The sequence below is a fragment of the Leguminivora glycinivorella genome, chromosome 21 (genome assembly GCF_023078275.1).
Source record: "Leguminivora glycinivorella isolate SPB_JAAS2020 chromosome 21, LegGlyc_1.1, whole genome shotgun sequence".
NCBI classification, from domain to species: domain Eukaryota; kingdom Metazoa; phylum Arthropoda; class Insecta; order Lepidoptera; family Tortricidae; genus Leguminivora; species Leguminivora glycinivorella.
This window is the reverse complement of record NC_062991.1, coordinates 1,716,111-1,736,694: the sequence shown is the minus strand read 5'-3', so window position 1 is coordinate 1,736,694 and position 20,584 is coordinate 1,716,111. Positions and strand designations below refer to the sequence as shown.

Here is a 20,584-nt window from a genome sequence, read left to right as displayed (position 1 = left end):
TATCTTGCATTTCTCCTTCTGTAATTGTAAACTGTTCGCTTACGCATGTGTGTGCTCAAGAATAAAGCTACAAAACGTATCCTGCTTGTTTGCTTTCTACGCCTGGAGCTATACCTACTGCAAGTAAGTGGAACCCGTGGGAGATATCACTACGCATCCCACATTAGTACTCGATACAAGTGCCAAAAAAGGAAGTTGGCAACGAGTGGCGATAAACGAAGACTCCGTACGTAGCCGATGAGAAATCATTATTGCTGACGATCATACGCTTACAGATGTAGTACGAAAGGGTGTGTAATGCTAATGATTGGTATAATTTTTTTAGGTATAGTAACATTTGATATAACATTTGGTATACAGAGTGGGGCCTGTAACAAAGGCGAATAATTGAACTCTAGGCTATTCTCCTTATACTGATCAACATTTGTTCGGCGACTTTTAAAAATAACTTGTATTTTGATTTTTATCACCCTTGAAAGTTTTTTCTAAGAGGTAATGTATTGCGAATTCTGTTAAGTCTAAAGTGTGACTGACAACGTCAATGACAACAATAATGGCGTACATTGAAGCTAATATTTTTGTATGAAAAATTAAAAATTTAAAGACTTTATAATTTTTAAAAGTCACTGAACAAATGTTGATCAGTATAAGGAGAATAGCCTACAGTTCAATTCTTCGCCTTTGTTACAGGCCCCACTCTGTATTTTTAAAGGATATAATCACTCATTTGACATAATTAACATTTAGTATAACCACAGATTTTGTATAATCAATATTTCGTATAACACTTATTTAAAATAACCGTTATATGGTATAATTATCTATGATATACGACTAGTATAATATAACTAGTAAACAGTATAAAACATTTCATGAATTATTTTATTCTTTTCTGAAGGGATCGCAGTTCTAACCTAACCTAACCTTTTTTTTCTGGTAGCAGCGCGTTGTGTGTAGGAGGCCCAGTTCTAAGCTAATCTACTTTTCTGGTAAATGATGGATCTAATTTATTGTACATTTTTTTAAATTCTAACTGTGCTTTAGAAAGAATTTGTGTTATGCAATTTATTTATTCTCGGAAATAAGCATTATACTCAAAGTATGTTATAATAAATGTTTTTCGAAAAAATGATCACTATATTAAATAAGAATTATAAATTTGTTAGTATATTATTTGTTGTTATATGATTCAATAATTATATCAAATGATTGTTATAACGACTAAAAGTATATCAAATAAAATATCGATCGATACGCACCCAGTGCGAAAAGGGCTCCCTTCGTATTTTTCCGGAAACGTTCGTATTTGTCAATACTAGTTCAGTCAATGTCAGTACACCTTGTACTGAAACTCACTGAAATGCATGACACGTTCGTACGTTTCCGTAACAATACGAAGGCAAATCTTTTCGCGCCGTGTACACGTGTTGCGTACGTACACGGTGCGCACACATACACACCGCGCGGTGTACGTTCGTCAAGCTGCTAAAATCTAGCTAATGATGAAATTTGATCCCAATAGATGATCATACCATTCCATACATTAAAATGCGACCGCCTAAGAACGCGCATACACTAACCACACATAGATGGTACCACAAAAATGCCTTGTTGCCATCGATTATTTGTAGATTGGCGATAAGTGTCACTTTCAAACCATAAAACACTCACTTTTTAAGCATTTTTTTTATAAACGTATGTCCAAAGTGACACTTAACGCCATCTGAAAGTATAATCGAAAGCTACAAGACATTTTTTTTGTAGCGCCATCTATGTGGTGTAGTGTATGCGCATTTTTAGACGATATATGCCCCAATATTTTTTTAAACTGGAACTTAACTTAAAGTTAACAGCGTAATCTATAAAGTAGTAAAATAAGTGCTGAAAATAAATTAGAAATTATAAAAATAAGTCCATGTAATCAATGTGTTGCCAGCTCCATTTTTTTTAAATTGACACGTTTTTGGGGGATCAACTAACTCTAACAACTCATTAGACAGATTCTAACACACTACCGCACCGCACTAAGGCCATCCACATACTATCCTGTAAGAGACCCTACACTACTAGAAAGTATATGAAAAAAGAGTGGAAGGGTCAGTTGGAAGTGGAAGACCTAGGCGAACTTTTCTTGTTCAAATCGGGGAAATATTGCAAAAAGGCCAGGGTGCGTAGCCAAATGGCATTTCTCCGACGCCAAACGAAAACGAAACGAAATATTACGCACGAGCGATAGAGATAGAATCTAAGCGTTTCCTGAGCGTTTCGTGAGCGTTAGTGCCATTCGGTACGCACCCAGGTCAGAAGTACTCGAAACCGACCGTGTATGAGAAACGTTATGAAAGTGTGTGAAGCGAAAGTGATTTGTCAGGATCGTAGTAAATGAAAATCCGTGATCTCTGCCTACCCCTCTGGGTAACAGGCGTGATTGTAATATGTATGTATGTATGTATGTAAGAGACACTGCAAAAAAATGTTATTTGTAAGCTTTTTGTACTTCTTCATGCAACTCTGTGTACAGTTTGTATAGAAATACCGGTTGTGGCTTGTAATAAGGGCAAAGAATTGAACTGTAGCTTTTAAAAATTACAATACAATACAATACAAATACTCTTTATTGCACACCTCAATACACGAAACAACATAGCAAGTATAAACAACAACTTAAGAGGTAAAACAAGAGGCGGTCTTATCGCTAAAGAGCGATCTCTTCCAGACAACCTAGGTAGTGGAGAATAATAAATTTAACCTTGTTAGTAGGTGTACTAAATGTAGACTTAGAGGAAATCTAGCACAAACTATACTACGCAAAACAATATACTACACACATAAAAATAAAATACAATACATAAACATACAAATACATATATATATATATAACAAATTACATGCCAGCTATAGGGGACATAAGTCTATCAAGGTATCATTGATCAATGATCAGATAAAAAGTGAAGCTTGAGAAGTATCTTAAAAGAAGTAGGAGATTGAGCGCGTCTAATATTTTGTCTAATATTTAAATTACTTGTATTTTAATAATTAACATACATTAAAGCTTATTTTAACACGCAATGTACAGTCAACAACACATCTGTGTATACAGACAAAGTGCCAAAAATATGTATACACACCTTTATGTACAGGTAATAAAGTTCTGTATACATATTTTGGGCACCTTGTCTGTATACACAGCTGTGTTGTTGACTGTACTGAATTTTGTCCTGTATATAGCGTGACAGGTAACGTCAAATAAACCGATGACGGCGTACATTGGTGGTAGTCTGTAATTTATATGAAAAATAAAAGGGAAATCTAAAAATCTCAAAATTTTTAAAAGTTGTTGAATAAAATTGACGTCGTTTGCGGAGTATCATCATCATGTTTAAATTATTTGCTCCTATTACAAGCCACAACCTGTATAATATAGATTAAGGTACTAGTGTCCTGAACACAGGGTTTCCTAGCTCAGGACACAGGGTCATGATCTTCTGAAATTGTTAATTTTTTTTTTTTTTATGAAATAGGCAGCAAACGAGCAGACGAGCCGCCTGATGGTAAGCAGTCATCGCCGCCCATGGACATAAGCAACATCAGGGGAGCCACTTATGCGTTGCCGACCTTTGAGAACCCTAAATACCTGCTTCTTGAAGAACCCCATGTCATAGCGCAAGGGAAACACCTCAGAAGGTAGCTCATTCCACAACTTGCACGTTCTGGGCAAAAACGAGCGGGAGGCCCGTTGTATACAAATGTATAATAAACTTTTTTTTTTTTCAGTGAGAGTGAAAAATTTTTTTTGCTCTCACTACAAGATATTCAAAGGTCCCGGTGCGGTCGTGTGTTAGTGCGTTAACATTATCCGATCCGATATCGGATCCGATATCCCACATTACAGGTGCCATCTTGGATTTTTTTCCATAGAAATCCTTCCGACATCCGATATAGAATCGGATAATGTGAAAACGGATAGATACCTATGTTATAATGGCGATGAAGAGAAATAACCACGTTTCTATACGGACCGTCATCTATCGCACACTAAACTTGTCAAGAGGATTCATATTCATATTCATATTCATTTATTTCGTTGTAAAGGTCATGTACATTAAATCAAGATGTTATAATATTATAAATGTCAGTCCATGACGCCCTGCTAGGGCACAACATACTTATAACTAGTTAAAAACAAAATATAACAAAATGCATTTAAAATTACATAATAAATTAAATTAGAACATTATATAAATTATCCAGTCTAGCTATTGATTGAGAATAAATACCTACGTTAAATATATCAATTATCGCAGTTATATTATACATTATAAATTGTCATCATTAGAAAATCTTTTACAGAGTAGTAACATTTATTAATTAATAGTTTTCTTAGCTTGTTTTTAAATATCACATATCGGGGTTCTTGTTTCATAATAATGATACAATTGTAGTGTGGGCTATTTTTATACATTTGTAATTTACATTTCGGAACCAATAGTTTATTTCTGTACTGTTCCCTAGTTTCAATTTTAGGATTTCAATCGTCTTTGGGTATTTTTGATGTTAATCTCCTCCTTTTGGGGGTTCCGGTGTTTTGCCAGCGCCGCCACCAACAGGAGCTTTTGTAGTGGCATCCTTATGCCACCCAAACAGATCTGCTCCAGTGATTAAGGTGCCACAGACTAATATGAAGACGCCAAATACGGATAACAAGACTGCGCGGATTATTAACCAGTTCTTATTTTTACCTGAAGCAAAATTCACAGGGTATTATCATTTTCAGAATTTGGGACCCCCCAATTAGCGTAAGCTGTTAACAAAAGAGCATTTCTTTTTTTTTGCCACTTTTAAGATGTGTGATATATTTGAAAAAAATATTCTATTTCTACTCAGAATTACTAACCTTTTCAATCCTAGTAGTTAAAAAAATTGTCCCATGCGATTTTTCTTATTTTGTTACCATTTTCCGTACATTTTGTATGGGGTAACAAAAGAGGAAAGTAACAAAAATGTATGGAAATTCTGGGACACTTAGTCTCCCAGTGAGATTGAAAGTAGTCGTGATTCTGAATACAATTGACCTAAAATTCCCTAAAACAATAAAAAAATTATTGGAAAAAAAAAAAGAAATGTTCAAACTCACTCTCAGTTTTGTGACGATAATTGAGCATGAAATTTCGATAAAAATATTGTCTTTGTATAAATTACTCAAACTTTAAGCGATAATCTACATTCAGAATGTGAAAAAAGTAAATTTTTAGACAGATTTTATGCTTAATTGTCGTCACAAAACTGGCAGCGAATTAATTTTTGTTAACAACGGGGTGTCCGAAATTCTGACATAGCCTTTATTCTTACCTTTATTCATGTACAGATGTAAGTAGTGCGAAAGGACTTGCCTTCGTATTGTTACGGAACCGTACGAACGTGTCATGCTATTTAATTCAGTCAGTCTCGGTCAAAGAGGATCAAGTATTATAGGGAGTTACTGTGTGTTTCTTTGTTTATGACATTTATTTAATGTTTATAACCAGGGTTCGGAAATTCGGGAGCTAAGCTAAGCAGAATCCAATCCATAAAGCAACTAATTACAGAATCCAATCCATAAAGCAAATCATAAACCGTTGTTGAAAAGCCGTTGTATAACCGTTGAAGATACGTGAAATTGACACCCGAAGCACAGTATAATAAAGAGTACTATCGTACAGTATGGCCACTCCTGCTCCCCGCTGAAAGTGCCGCCCACCCCCTTTCGGATACCTGACAGTTACCGCCTGTCAAAAACGCGAACAATCGAACTGTCATATCTCACTCATACAAGCATGGTACGCGTTCACCTACACGAGTTTAGAATGTGAGCTAGGAACGCGCCTCTTTCATAGATTTGATCGCCAGTGTCCGAGGTGTGCCCGAAGGAAAAAAAACGTTTGGAAATATTATTTGGAAGGGGTTCGGAAGAAGTTGTAAGTACAGTGAATACCAGAACTACAGTGGCAACGAGAAAATGTAAAAATAAGCTAATTAAAGACCTCCTCATTAATATATGTCAGAAAGCACAGCTACCAAACCATTTTAACCCGATTCTTTCATTTGAAATTTCCAGTTTTATTTCGTTACACCCTTTTATTGCTTTAAATACATTTCTATGGCTGTTATTCAAATTACGGGAAGTCCCGGGAAATTTATTAGTAAAACCAAATTGAGCCCGCCTCCATACTAGTCAACATCACGCAAAACAAAAGACTGAGGTCGAAGTTTAGGTATAGAAGCTCCCGAATTTCCGATCCCTATTTATAACATAATAGTAGTGTTACTACTTAAAAAATACAAGTCAAAATATTTTCTACCTGAGTTGATTCAGCTAGGAGGTCGAACCACACTGTTCTACCCCAGGGATGGCAGAGGGCGCCACGAGCCTTCGGGAATGTCATATACTTGGAAATTTCGACCCTTGCCTTCGTGCACCGATGGCCGAGTGGTTCAGGCATTCGTCCGGTAAGCGGAGTACGCTGGTTCGATTCCGGCTCGGAACACTGGAAGCCTTGGTAACTTTTTCTTTGTATATGACATTTATTTAATGTTTAGTTACTGTCAAAGTAAAATATGTAAACTGTGGTTACAGACTGCCTCTAAACACAGGCTTAAAACTTTTGAACCTCAGTTTTGACAATGTGCCCCATATTCTTAGCTTGATATGTGTTAAAATGTTAAATATTAGTATTAGCGCCATCTAGCCGAGCGTCCCCCAAAGGTGTAACGCCATCTAGGCCAGCATACCTTTTTCTATATGGTTCTGAGGTACGTCTTTTTCTTAGACTGTAGCTGTCTAAACGGACTTACTTAAGTTTTTGGTCTCAGTATAAGATGTACTGACATTGACTGAACTAGCATGACAAATACGAACGTTTCCAGAAAAATACGAAGGAAACCCTTTCCGCAATACATCTGTGCGTATCTTCGCGTTTTTTTTTTATTTCATTTACCACTTAAGGAAGAGCGGCGCCCCTTAACACAGGTTTTTTAAGGCTCCGTAGTCAACTAGGAACCCTTATAGTTTCGCCATGTCTGTCTATCCGTCCGTCCGCGAATAATCTCAGTAAACGTAAGCACTAGAAAGCTGAAATTTGGTACCAATATGTATATCAATCACGCCAACAAAGTGCAAAAATAAAAAATGGAAAAAAATGTTTTATTAGGGTACCCCCCCTACATGTAAAGTGGGGGCTGATTTTTTTTCATTCCAACCCCAACGTGTGATATATTGTTGGATAGGTATTTAAAAATGAATAAGGGTTTTTTCAGATTGTTTTTTGATAATATTAATAGTTTCGGAAATAATCGCTCCTAAATGAAAAAAAAGTGTGCCCTCCCCCCTCTAACTTTTGAACCATATATTTAAAAATTATGAAAATAATCACAAAAGTAGAACTTTATAAATACTTTCTAGAAAAAATGTTTTGAACTTGATAGGTTTAGTAGTTTTTGAGAAAAATAAGGAAAACTACGGAACCCTACACTGAGCGTGACCCGACATGCTCTTGGCCGGTTTTTTTTACAAATGGGCTTACTCTTGGCCACAGACCAGCCAATGGCAAAGACCTGGCATACGATGGAGTGAGCTCGCCCAGAAGATGCCTGTTCACCCTTGATTTAAATGTTGCCGGGCTATATGAGCTCGGAAATATTATAAAGGGGCACCGACACTTTAAACTGTGTACTTATGTATAACGCGAGCGAAGCCACGGGCAAAAGCTAGTTCATATACCTGGTCGTTCATAGTGCACCAATACATAAATAATGTTCGGGCAGATGAAAGCCATGTTGGATAGGCAGAAACATCCCAACTGAAAAAAATAGAAAAATTAGAACTTTCATGATAAAATGCTTTGGCCATTTTTTTTTTTCAAAGTTGTATACCCCACTCTTTTGTAACATGGGTATTCTTGACGTTCATACTCAGAATCGCGAGGTCTTTCGATCCTCACAGGAGAAAAAAAATGTCCCAAGATTTCCATACATTTTTCAAACCTTCCATTCCGTTACCGCCATATAAAAAAATGGTAACGGAATGGGAAAAAAACTTTGGGACACTTTTTTTCTCTTATTAGGATTGAAAGAGCTCGCGATTCCAAATCCAAAGAAAAAGTGGGGTGGGCAACTTTGAAAAAAAAATGGCCCGCCTATGATTTGCCTAAAGGTTGACTGGTAGAGAATGCCTTATGACATTAAATAAAAAAAGACCGCTTTTTGTACTTTAAGCTTTTCTTTTGTGCAATAAAATTTAAATAAATACTTACATATTGTGGGTACTCAGACAACGATATATAATGTATAAATATATATACATAGAAAACATCCATGACTCAGGAACAAATATCTGTGCTCATCACACAAATAAATGCCTTTACCGGGATTCGAACCCGGGACCGCGGCGTAGCAGGCAGGGTCACTACCGACTGCACCAGACCAGTCGTCAGATAATATGTACTCATGTATTAAGTGCCTACGCATAGCACATGAACTACTACTACGGTGGTTTAAATAAATGGCATTGCAACATACAAGCACGGAATGTTGTGTCTTACATACGGTATTGACTTATTATTTGAATATTTAATACAGCCCGGACAGCTTGAACATGTCATGCTCGCTTAAAAGTTTGCACTCGTAAACGTGCTGTTTGTGAAGAGCGGTCTGTTTCAGCTAATAGGGGCTATATTATTATATTGTAACATTAATTTTGAGTAATACTACATTAAGGCACTCTGTTCGGTCCTTGTTTGTTTATTTTCTTTCTGACTCTTGGAGACCATTACATCTCCAAGGAAAAATAGTAAATTAAGTTTTTTTTTCTTTAGTTGAGACATCAAGAGTCTTTTACAACTCTAAAGTTATTTTAGTTATCTTTTATTTGTGTCAATTTGTTCTTTTTCTTCATCATGTATAATTTTTCTTTTTCTTGACACTTAGAGACTCTATACATCTCTAACATCTCTCATTAATAATAATAGCTTTGTACTTTGTATAATTTATTGAAATTAATTTCCATAGAGTATAGTAGTCTGTTAATATTTTTTTGATGAGTACTTATTTTGTATCTTGTTTTTTAATGCATGTTAGTTATAAGACGTAATGTTTTGAAAAGAAGTGGCCCGCGGAGTTTTTTGCCGGTCCCATAGTGGATAACCCCTCCAACTGAGGGGGGACTGAAATCTTCTCGAGGCTGAGGGGGTAGTAGTATTAGGGTTATAGCCGGCATAGCTTTATTTGACGTTCATTATGCGCATTGTAATATGCCTAACTACTTGGAAAAATAAATATTTAATTTCATAATTATTTCATTTCATTTCATTTCACTACAACTGTTCCGACTGGCCGCCATTAGCGCACTGAATAGCTCCGTGGCACAATATTGAGGCCCCGCCTACCGTGGCACGATATTCGTGGGGTCATTTTTTAGAGCTCTTTAGGCATCTAGGTATATTAACAATCGCTGCATAAACCTATCCATTTTCATATATTAAAAAACAAAGCGCGAAAGTTATACTAAATATGCATGTCATATTTTAACCATAAGCGCGAAACTTACAGTACTTACAGAAGGTTATTAGCAGAATAAAAATGATTGTAGTTATGACATTGTATGCATTTCAGCTACACTTATCTGTCTACGTTAGTGTAAATGAAAATGAAATGAAAATGAAAATGAAATATTTATTTTTCAAGTAGCTGCAATGCGCATATGAACGTCAAAAGAAGGTTACGCCTCAGCCTCGAAAGATTTCAAAGGGGGTACGCTGGGACCGGCAAGTTACTCGGCGGGCAGACTTTTCAAAACATTACATCTTATAATTAACATGCATTTAACAACTACAATTTAACATGCAAAAGTATTCATCAAAGAATATGAACAGACTAGGTGAAATCAATTTCAATAAATTATATTATTGCTTAATAATACGTCGTTCTTCTTCAGAGAAAACATATCAAATTGTCATAGAAGAAAAAGATAATATGAATCTCAATATCATTAAATATGTAATTTACCTACACAACATAAAATATAAAATATTTGATGTGCTTTCTTATCTGAACTGTGTCCTCTATACATAATACAATTATTTTAATTGCTATTCGTTTTTTGTAGTTTCTGGTTCGGGCCATGCATGTTTGTCTGTCAAATAGTCCTCGACTCTGTAATAAGCCTTTAACATCAATGATTTTTTTAAGTAGTTCTTAAGAGCTGGGAGGGGTAATCTCAAAGCAGTGTCAGGTAACTTATTATAAAAATGAATGCATTGCCCAACAAATGACTTCTGTACTTTACGGACACGAAACTTCTTTATGGCAAGCTTATTTTTGTTTCTAGTGTTATAATTATGGATATCAGAATTCTTAGTGAAACAGTCTAAATTCTTAACAACATAAATTATACTATCATAAATGTATTGGGAAGCTACAGTTAAGATATTAATTTCTTTGAAGAGTTCTCTTACTGATTCACGTGTTCCTAAGTTGTAAATAGAACGAATGGCTCTCTTTTGTAATACAAAGATAGTCTGTATGTCAGCTGCTTTGCCCCAAACCAGAATACCGTATGACATTACACTGTGAAAATAACTATGATACACTAGGCGAGCTGTCTCAACATTAGTCAGTTGCCTGATTCTCCTAACGGCGTATGCGGCTGAACTTAATTTGCTTGCTAGTTTCTTTATATGAGGACTCCATTGTAGATTTTTGTCCAATGTTAAACCAAGAAACAGTGTTGTATCTACCATCTCTAAGCATTCATCATTCAAAAGTATTTTTGTATCGATTGGTTTAACATTCGGCAGAGAAAATCGAATACATTTGGTTTTCTTAGAATTAAGAAGTAAATTGTTGACAGTAAACCACTGCAGTACATCAGCTAACGTGCTATTAATTACATTGTAATCCGTAGATTTTCGGTCAACATTAAAAAGCAGTGATGTATCATCAGCAAAAAGTACTATTTCACAAAAGTTTTTCACTATACATGGCAAATCATTTATATAAACCAAAAACAGGAATGGACCTAAAATTGAGCCTTGTGGCACTCCTAATTGGACTACAGTCCCGCTAGAGCGAGTTTTGTTAACAACTACTGTTTGTGTTCTATTGCTAAGGTAAGAAGACATAAAGTTTAGGGCATTTATAGACAAACCATAGTGTTCTAATTTCAAAATGAGCGTTCCATGATCCACACAATCAAAGGCTTTTGAAAGATCACAAAATATGCCAATTGCATCACAAGAATTTTCCCAAAAATTATATATATGTTTAATGAGTACCGAAGCAGCATCGGTCGTGGAACGGCCCCTTGTGAAACCGAACTGTTTGCTTGTAAGTAATCTATGTCTGTTGAAGTGTCCCAGTAGATCATTTAACATTAGCTTCTCAAAGACTTTACTTAGTACAGGAAGTATTGATATGGGACGGAAATTGGTTATATCACTCGAATCACCCGATTTAAAAAGCGGTATGACTTTGCTACATTTCATAAGATCTGGAAAGGTGCCTTGTGAAATTGAAATATTATATATTACGGCCAAGTAAGGTGCTATTATATCTATGACATGACTAATTACTTTAACTGATGTTCCCCATAAGTCTTCCGTTTTCTTTAAATTGAGTGACTTGAATGTTTTAACAATATTTACAGAGTCTACTTGACTAAATTCAAATGAATTATTACATTTCTTAACATTAGCACAAAGTAATGAATGGGCTTGAGCCGCAGAAGAATGTAAACATTTTGTGGTGTTAACGGCTATATTTGAGAAATAATCTTCGAATGCCGAGGCAACATCGCTGTTCGACACTATTTGTTGATTATCTGATACAATGTTGACTTGACAATCGCGTGATTTACATTTACCAGCTTCTTTATTTATAATACTCCAAGTTGTTTTCACTTTGTTGTCCGACACTTTCAATTTAGAACTAATAAAGTTTTTCTTGGCAGTTAAACACACTTTCTTGAAGATTCTTGAGTAGTTTCTTACATAGTCCAGGAATTCTGAATTCTTGTTCAGCTCTCTCTCACCATAAAGTTCATAAAGTCTTTTTCTACTTTTGTGAATACCTACAGTAGCCCATTCACTAAACTTTGTTTTAACTTTTGACCCACTAATAGATTTCACTTTGAAATTGTTATTAAATTGATTAAGAATTACATTGAAAACATCTTGATACAAATGATTACAGTCATAATGCGAAAATGGTATTATAGACAAACTATGTAGAATTTCATTTTTGAATGATTCCAAGCGAGATCCAGTAATGGGTCTATATGTTATTGTTTGTGGAGTATCATGAATAACGTTTAAGAAAGCTGCCCTTTGGCCGCTGTGATCGGAATGAAAACAGTTAAATAATTTCTTATCTATACATTCACAGTTACAAAAAATATTATCTAGGCATGTTGCACTAGTCACACCTACCCGGGTAGGTTCAAGAAATAAATTAAATAAATTAAATGATTTAAACAAACAGAACATTTTAACAGTATTACTAGATGACTCGAGCAAGTTAACATTAAAATCTCCACACACAATAACATGTTTTTGGCCCTTGCATACTAAATTCAGAACATTTTCCATTGTAGATTCAAATATGCTGAAGTCAGCTGATGGTGGTCTATAAACACATACAATAATATATCTGTCTAATTCAACACATGAAATTTCTATAGTTCTTTCTATGGAATATTTTACAACATCTTTGCGCTCTTTACACTTCATACAATTTTTAACAATAATAAGGGAGCCACCATGAGCAGCAGATTTAGCTAGAAAAGCTAGCTAGAAAAACTAGCTAATTTAAAATTAACATAATCAAATATCAACTGTTCAAAAGAAATGACTATTAATTTGTTTACTAGTTTTGATTACAGGGCCTGTACACGTATTGTCTTGTGTAAAATGTTGACGTAATTGTGTATGTGTACTTAGCACACATAGCATGTGTGCTAACGGTCCCGAGAATTTGAACGGTAATGTTCTTGATGGCGGCTTCCATGTTTATATGAGTTCGTTGATCGCGAGGAAACCGAAGTATTTCCCAATAAGGCCTAGTTACCCTTCGGGTTGGAAGGTGAAACGGCAGTCGCTTGCGTAAGGCACTGGTCCCATCGCGAGCTAGTAAGCTATGAGCTATCGGCTACAAAAACGAACAAAAGATAAACACTCCCGTGCAAATAAAAGAGACACGGCGATCTTGATAGCTCACCGCTGGGCGAGTAACTATAAACATCGGCGTGTCTCTTTTATTTACACGGGAGTGATTATCCTTTGTTCGTTTTTATAGCCGATAGTTCATAGCTTACTAGCTCGCGGTGGGACCAGTGCCTGAAGCTAGTGCCAAATCTTAGGCCAAATTAGTTGTCAAAGCGGACCCCAGGCTCTCATGAGCCGTGGCAAATGCCGGGATAACGCAAAAAGGATGATGAATTGATGATGAATACTTACAAAACTCATCAGCGAATCGATAGTAGGAAAAGCAATAGCCACCGAGGAGATAATGATTACAGAGATCGCCCTGGACACTAGCTCCATCTTGTAGTGCCTTTCCGGCTTGATTCTCTTCCTTATATAAAACCATACACAGTTGAAGGGCATGAAGAAGTTGACAGCGTGAGTAACGTAGATCATCACCGTGATTAAGCCTTTGAGGGTCTTTCCGTACCTGTAACCATGGTGTTTTCAGTCAAAGAAAATAGTAAATCCGATCATAGAGTAAGGGAAGAGTTGTAACTCCATACATCAGTAAATCTGCCGGGTTATTTGTATAGGCATAGTTAAGAGTTACCATTACTCGAAACTAGGTGGCAACAGTGTCTCGTCTGCCAAAAAAAAAAATATTAGAACAGTTTACAACTCATATTACAAACAGAAGGAATAGGCTACTCGCCTCCTAGTCAAATCAGCTTCTTTTTAAGAACTGTCAAAACGAATTTGAACGACTTGCTAATATGGAGTTAATATGAAATCGAATTGAGTGACGTCACGGTCAATTCAGTTACTTTATATATTTCTACGTGACTTATTAAATAGAAATTCGATTTAAAAATTATATATGCGATCTGTAAATTCCCGAACCACCACTTAATAATTGTCGGAGGTTTTAATCTGAACTCGTGTAGCCGTGATACCACGGCTACACGAGTGGTGGTGGTTTTTTTTTAATACTACGACGGTGGCAAACAAGCATACGGTCCGCCTGATGTAAAGCGGTCACCGTAACCTATGGACGCCTGCAACTCAAACAGTGTCACAAGCGCGTTGCCACCCTATTAGAAACTTGTACACTCCCTTTTGCTGTGTTAAGTACACAGCAAAAAGGAATGTACAAGTTCTAGGAAGGGTTCGATTGCCGACGACTCAAAGGACAATAGACGGAACAAGTTAGTTCCGTAAGTCCTCCCGTCATCAGCACACCGCACCCTCATTGAGCTCTGGCAGCCTTACTCACCGGCAGGAACACAACACTATAAGTAGGGTCTAGTGCTATTTGGCTGCGGTCTTCTGTAAGGCGGAGGTACCACCCCAGTTGGGCTCTGCTCTAGATTCGAGCGAGATGATATCCGCTGTGCTGTGCCCTACCACACAAAGCGGAATATCATTCGCTATGCCCTACCTCCTTATTAAAGATCAATTTGAATGTTTTCTAATTTTTTCTACTGCGAGAGTACTATTCGACTCTCAACATTAACAACATTTACTATCAACATTATGCCAACGTACGATTCGGTATTATAAAAATCTGCGAAATGATTTCTGCCAAAGCATATTCTGCCTAAGGTATTTCTGCTAAACTTGACTTCTGTCAAACGTCACTTCTGCCGAACTATTATGCAAATTAAATATATGCGAAAATAGTTATTTGTTATACAAGGGGGCAAAGTTGTATTTTAACGCCGAGTGTTTAATTGAAAAACGAGCAAGTGAAATGAACTTGCGAGTTTTTAAACACACGAGAAGTAAAATACATTTGCACCCGAGTGTAACACAAAACTTTTCCCCTCACTATAGCGAGGAAACTACAACGCAAAAAATGCGTTAATCACTGCTTCCAGTAGTTCTACAGGTGGTAAATCATCTTTATTATTAGATTCACCTACTTTTATCAATTTTAAACCAGTTAATTTGACTTTATTCAAGGTCAAATTACTTTACCCACTAGTGGATAAAATGCGCTTTTACCCGCTGGTATTAAAGGACAAAACACGTGTTTCCGAGCTAGTGAGGGGAAAAAGTTATTAAGATAATAGTGATCGCGAACCTTTTAAAAACACTTAACTTTTCTTAAATTGTCAAGGCTGATTTATGTAATAGAAACGACTGTAAGGATTTGGAAAACATCATTTCCAGACCTTTTCCGCCGGCCGTAACTTTTACCAGACGCTTGAAAGTCTCTCTAACTTACCCTAATTTCTCAAGCTACGGCCGGCGCAAATGGTTAGGAAATGATGATTAACAACTCCTAGCAGTATTTTCTAATCTCCGTGGGATTAACAGTCTAGGTATTTTTAGAATACCTACACGTATTAATATTCTGTGCCAGTGCGAAATACGTACGTGTTTAACAAGAAATTCATGGTAATCGGTGATTCACACTTCTCCAAAAACGCGACGTATCCGAAAAATGAGGAGGTAAACACAGCGCCTATGATGAAGACGTAACCTGCAAAATAATCATTATCTTTAATCAATTTTACGGACAGATTTTTATTTTCTTGCCTGTTTTACTTTTTTTAATAGAATAGAATAGAATAGAAATATTTATTTGCATGAATACGTTACAATAAGATCTTATAAGTAAAATATTTAGTCACAGTATCCCGTCGACATAACATCAACATGCAAATTATTTACAGTTTGTACATGAAGGTACGAGTACTAATTAACTAATTATGAGCATGCAATCATTATACAATAAAAAATATATATATATGTAAAAATGACAGTAAAGTAGAATTAGGATAGTCAATGAATGAAAAGTAATAATTATAAACTAGGGTATTATTCCAGAATTGTCAAAAGCTAAAGCAATACAATAATTTATGTCAACACCAAATCAGCAATCCTCATTACATTCCAAATAATCCTTAACTGAGTAAAAACAGTGTCCAAGTAGCCACTCAGTCAATTTTATCCTTAACTCATTTCCGTTTAACATTCTTAAATATTTAGGGAGGTTGTTAAAAATTACAATACACATGTTAAATGCATTTCTCTTATATACATCAGAGTTGCATGCTGGTTGGTAAAGAAGATGTTGGTATTGAGCCCGGAGTTGTCTGTAATGTAATGTGGGAATTTTTAACCGCCTTCCAATACTCAAGGGAAGGGGTTCTCAATTCGTCTGTATTTTTTTTTAATGTTTGTTCCTCGATATCTCCGTCGTTACTGGACTCATTTTGAAAAAAATTGTTTTGATTGAATGTATGCATACAGATTGGTCCCATTTTTCTCAGAACCCAGTTCTGATGATGGGATCCTGGAGAAATCGAGGGAACTCCTCAAATCTGAAAGAAATGGTGATTTTTGTGTTTTTAAAAGAACAGCATGCATTTACGTACGGAACAGTGACATTTGGTGCAGTGGAACTTGATGATGGTCAGAATGGAACTTATAGTGACTTTGGTATTTTTATAAGAACAGCATGCACTTCCGTCCAGAACAGTGATTTGGTCAGTGTAATGGAACTCCTCAAATCTGAACGGCACACTTATAGTGACTTTGGTATTTTTATAAGAACAGCATGCACTTACGTCCAGAACAGTGACATTTGGTGCAGTGGAACTGCTGATGAAGAGTGAGCCGCCCCTGGTTAGAGTTCCGTTCTGATAATCATTCTCATCTGTAAGTACTTCAGAATCATCCAAATTTCAAAATTAGTTCAGAAATGACGGAGATATCGAATAACAAACATTAATAATATACAGACGAATTGATAACATAATCCAACATTTGAAAGTATTTATCACCAGAACCCCAAAGGAAGGCGGTTTTTTTTTTCTTAAAAATTATTGTACTCGGAATCATGAGCTCTGTCGATTCTCACAAGAAAAAAAATGTCCTACATTTTTATTTCCACTGAGTTACAATTTCTCATACAACTTGTTTGGTCGTAACTCAGAGGAAAAAATGTATGGAGGTCATTGGAACATTTTTGTCTCCTATTAGAATCGAAAGAGTTCATGATTCTGAGTAGAAAAAGTGTGACAATATCAAAAAAAAAGATAAATCAACAAGAAAATAAAAAAAAAATATGTCCTTGCAAGCTTTTTTTACATTCAGGTGTCTCTTTGTCTGTCTGTAATCATATCTTGCAAGTTAAATTTGACCCACATCCCGGTTTCCGATTGAGCTGAAATTTTGCAGATATTATGGTAATCACGCGACAATGCAATATCATTGGTAACATGGAGCTGATCTCATGATGAAGCGGAAAGGTGGCCATAGGAACTCTGTAATGAAATATCCCTTCCCCATCGAGCAAGAGTTTTTTTTTAGAAACGTCTCGGAGAGCAGTACATGATTGCTGAAAGAAAGGTACAGTTGGCGATAAAAGCTGGTGCCAAAATAGTATTTTATGCAACCGGCGTTTAAAGGAGGTCAAAAAAGACGAGTGGCGTGGGTAACAATTTGAGGCCAACCCAAAAATTTTAATACTACCTAAAATTTTAAAAAGTGTGAAAATCTCGAAAACCAGGCGAATTTTACTAAACCTTAAAGTCGATTTTCTGGACCAGTATAAGTGCCCTATCGGTGGATAAAAGGTTGATGCTTTTATTTATCATCACAGTTTTGTTTTCTCTTAACATACATTTTGCAGCTTGCTGCAGGCAGGTAATAAGTATTTTAAAAATAGAAACATATTTTCTTTGCAAAACAAATCTAGCAACGTTCTTCGTTAATATAATGTGTACATAAACGTAAATTAAACATATTTTAAATTCATGTTTTACTAAAGTTTTCACTTTATTAATTAGTTATCATTTATTCTAACAAACCAATTTTTTCGTAAGTTACTCATTGTCTTTTACCATAATTACACAAAACAATCAGATATAAAGGAGCGCGCGATTAACCGTGCGGAAGCAAGGAACTGACTGATTAGTAGTATCAGTAGTATGACAACGCCGTAGTCCCGTAAGTACTAAAAGAAACGTCAATTTGGCATACCTAAATCAGGACTCGAGCTAACCTGCGCTCGCGACAGTTTCATAATAGCACGTTTACGCCAAACTCACGTATCGAAGAGTACCGCAAATTGGTGAAACTCAAAATGTGCCGTGCTAATAAGCTTAATTGCGGTAACTTTAAATACAGGAATGTGCATAGATCGTTACTTATAAAACGAGGTTACAGGAGTTTGGCACATTTATTATTTGCGAAGTTTAAAGGAAAACCATGTATTTTCTTAAATGCATATACACTATGTAACATAATTGCCGAAGATAAATCCTACGGCTTATACATTACCTTCTATAGTACCTTTAATTTTCATGGTGTTTATTTGAAGTATGATTTAAAAAAGGAAGTGGTATTCGTAACACGGAGGAAAAGAGAAAAAAATAGCTATTCGATACCGGTTATGCTCTTAAATGTAGGTTTCTTTGTAGGTACCTACATCTGTCCGCGATTATTTCGATTAAGGTAAAGCGGGGCAATTCTCGACTGGGGGCCATTGTAACTGATCTATTTGCTGTACGGTCAGCCAAGAACCTTACACTGCTTTTTGGCTGACTGTACCTTACACAAATTACTATTGTTTTAAAAGAAATTCTTGCAATGATTGTAGAATTGTTACACAGCGTAGGTAGTAGGTACGAATATGTATGTATTTTACCTATATAAATAATATACTTTGGAAACTTCATACAACCCACATAGCCAGTATCTCGACGCTATGGTCGGTAGGGTAAAAAGTACTTCCTTGCATTATCGCTTACAATTTTTTCCATTTTGCTTATACTTATTGCAAACGTAAACATATGAAAGGCAAGCAAACAACGATCTTCTTACAGCATATTGAATGTAATAGTTATTACGGATGCAGGATACTCGCCGATGCCTACTTACTAATCCCTTCCCACTGAGCCACCTGCATTTTACACTGCCTAGATATCGATTGCCGACCGATTATTCCGACCCCAATCCCTATTCTTATCCCCGGCCCTATCTCTATCCTTGTCCCCGACCCCGTCCCCGTCCCGTCCCTGTCCCCGTCCCTCCCCTATCCCTATCCCTATCCCTATCCCTATCCCTATCCCTATCCCTATCACTATCCCTATCCCTATCCCTATCCCTTCCCTATCCCTATCTCTATCCCTATCCCTTACCTATCCCTATCCCTATCCCTAACCCTATCCCGTTCCTGTCACTGTCCCTGTCCCTGACCCTGTCCCTGTCACTGTCACTGTCCCTGTCCCTGTCCCTGTCCCTGTCCCTGTCCCTGTCCTTGCCCCTGTCAAATTATCATGCTAGGAGGTGAACTTTGAAAAATCCTTTCTTAGTGCTCCTCTAAGGAACTTCCGTGTCAATTTGAAATCTCTTGAACCAGAAGTAAAGATAACAACTAAACCTATACTTATGGCTATTTTGGATATTTTAACCCCGTTGCTCAACAACAGGGGAGAAAATTTCTTTTCCACCTCATTAGATTTTAAAATCGTTGTATTTATCGTGATCAGCGACCCGATAAACCATAAAAACGATACCCATATTGTGTTTTTGACTTAACCCCCTTTGCACCCCTTTAGGGGTCAAATTTTCAAAAAACCTGAAACATGTATTTTTTAGTCATATGTCTTTAGGAATCCTCCTGTGAAGTTTCGAATAAAATAGTTAAACTAATCTTGTTTCCCCATACAAACTATGAACCCCCATTTCACCCTTTTAAGAGGAGAATTTCGAAAAATCCTTTCTTAGTGCTCCTCTACGCCATATAAGGAACATATGTGCCAAATTTGAAATTTCTAGGACCAGCGGTTTCGGCTGTGTGTTGATATGTCAGTTAGTCAGTCAGTCAGTTTCTTCTTTTATATATTTTTTGATATTTAAACCCCATTGCACTATAACGGGGAGAAGATATTTCACTTCCGCCTCGTTAGATTTTAAAAGCGTTGTATTTATCGTGATCAGCGACCCGATTAATCATAAAAACGATACCCATATTGTTTTTTTACTTTATCACCCCCTTTTCACCCTTTTAGGGGTTAGATTTTCAAAAAACCTGAAACACGTCTTTAGTCATGTGTTTTTAGGATCCCTCCTGTGAAGTTTCGAATAAAACAGTGAAACTAACATTGTTTCCCCATACAAACTTTGAACCCCCATTTGACCCCCTTAGGAGGCGAATTTTGAAAAATCCTTTCTTAGTGCTCCTCTACACTATATAAAAAACCTACGTGCCAAATTTGACATCTCTAGGACCAGCGGTTTCGGCTGTGCGTTGATATGTCAGTCAGTCAGTCAATATCTTCTTTTATATATTTTTTTGATATTTAAACCCCATTGCACCTACAACAGGGGAGAAGGTATTTCACTCCCGCCTCGTT

At 36.3% G+C, this 20,584-nt stretch overlaps 1 protein-coding gene across 1 annotated transcript; it reads right to left on the bottom strand.

Annotated features, from left to right (window-relative positions):
* Nucleotides 1-4,532: 4,532 nt before the first annotated feature.
* LOC125237530 (proton-coupled amino acid transporter-like protein pathetic) lies at nucleotides 4,533-13,679 on the bottom strand. The gene is made up of 3 exons (XM_048144651.1): nucleotides 13,485-13,679; nucleotides 7,757-7,835; nucleotides 4,533-4,739 (listed from the first exon to the last, which is right to left on the bottom strand). Exons 1-3 carry the CDS (start codon nucleotides 13,665-13,667, stop codon nucleotides 4,555-4,557), a joined length of 447 nt encoding a protein of 148 aa, XP_048000608.1. The 5' UTR covers nucleotides 13,668-13,679; the 3' UTR covers nucleotides 4,533-4,554.
* Between the last annotated feature and the right edge of the window lie 6,905 nt (nucleotides 13,680-20,584).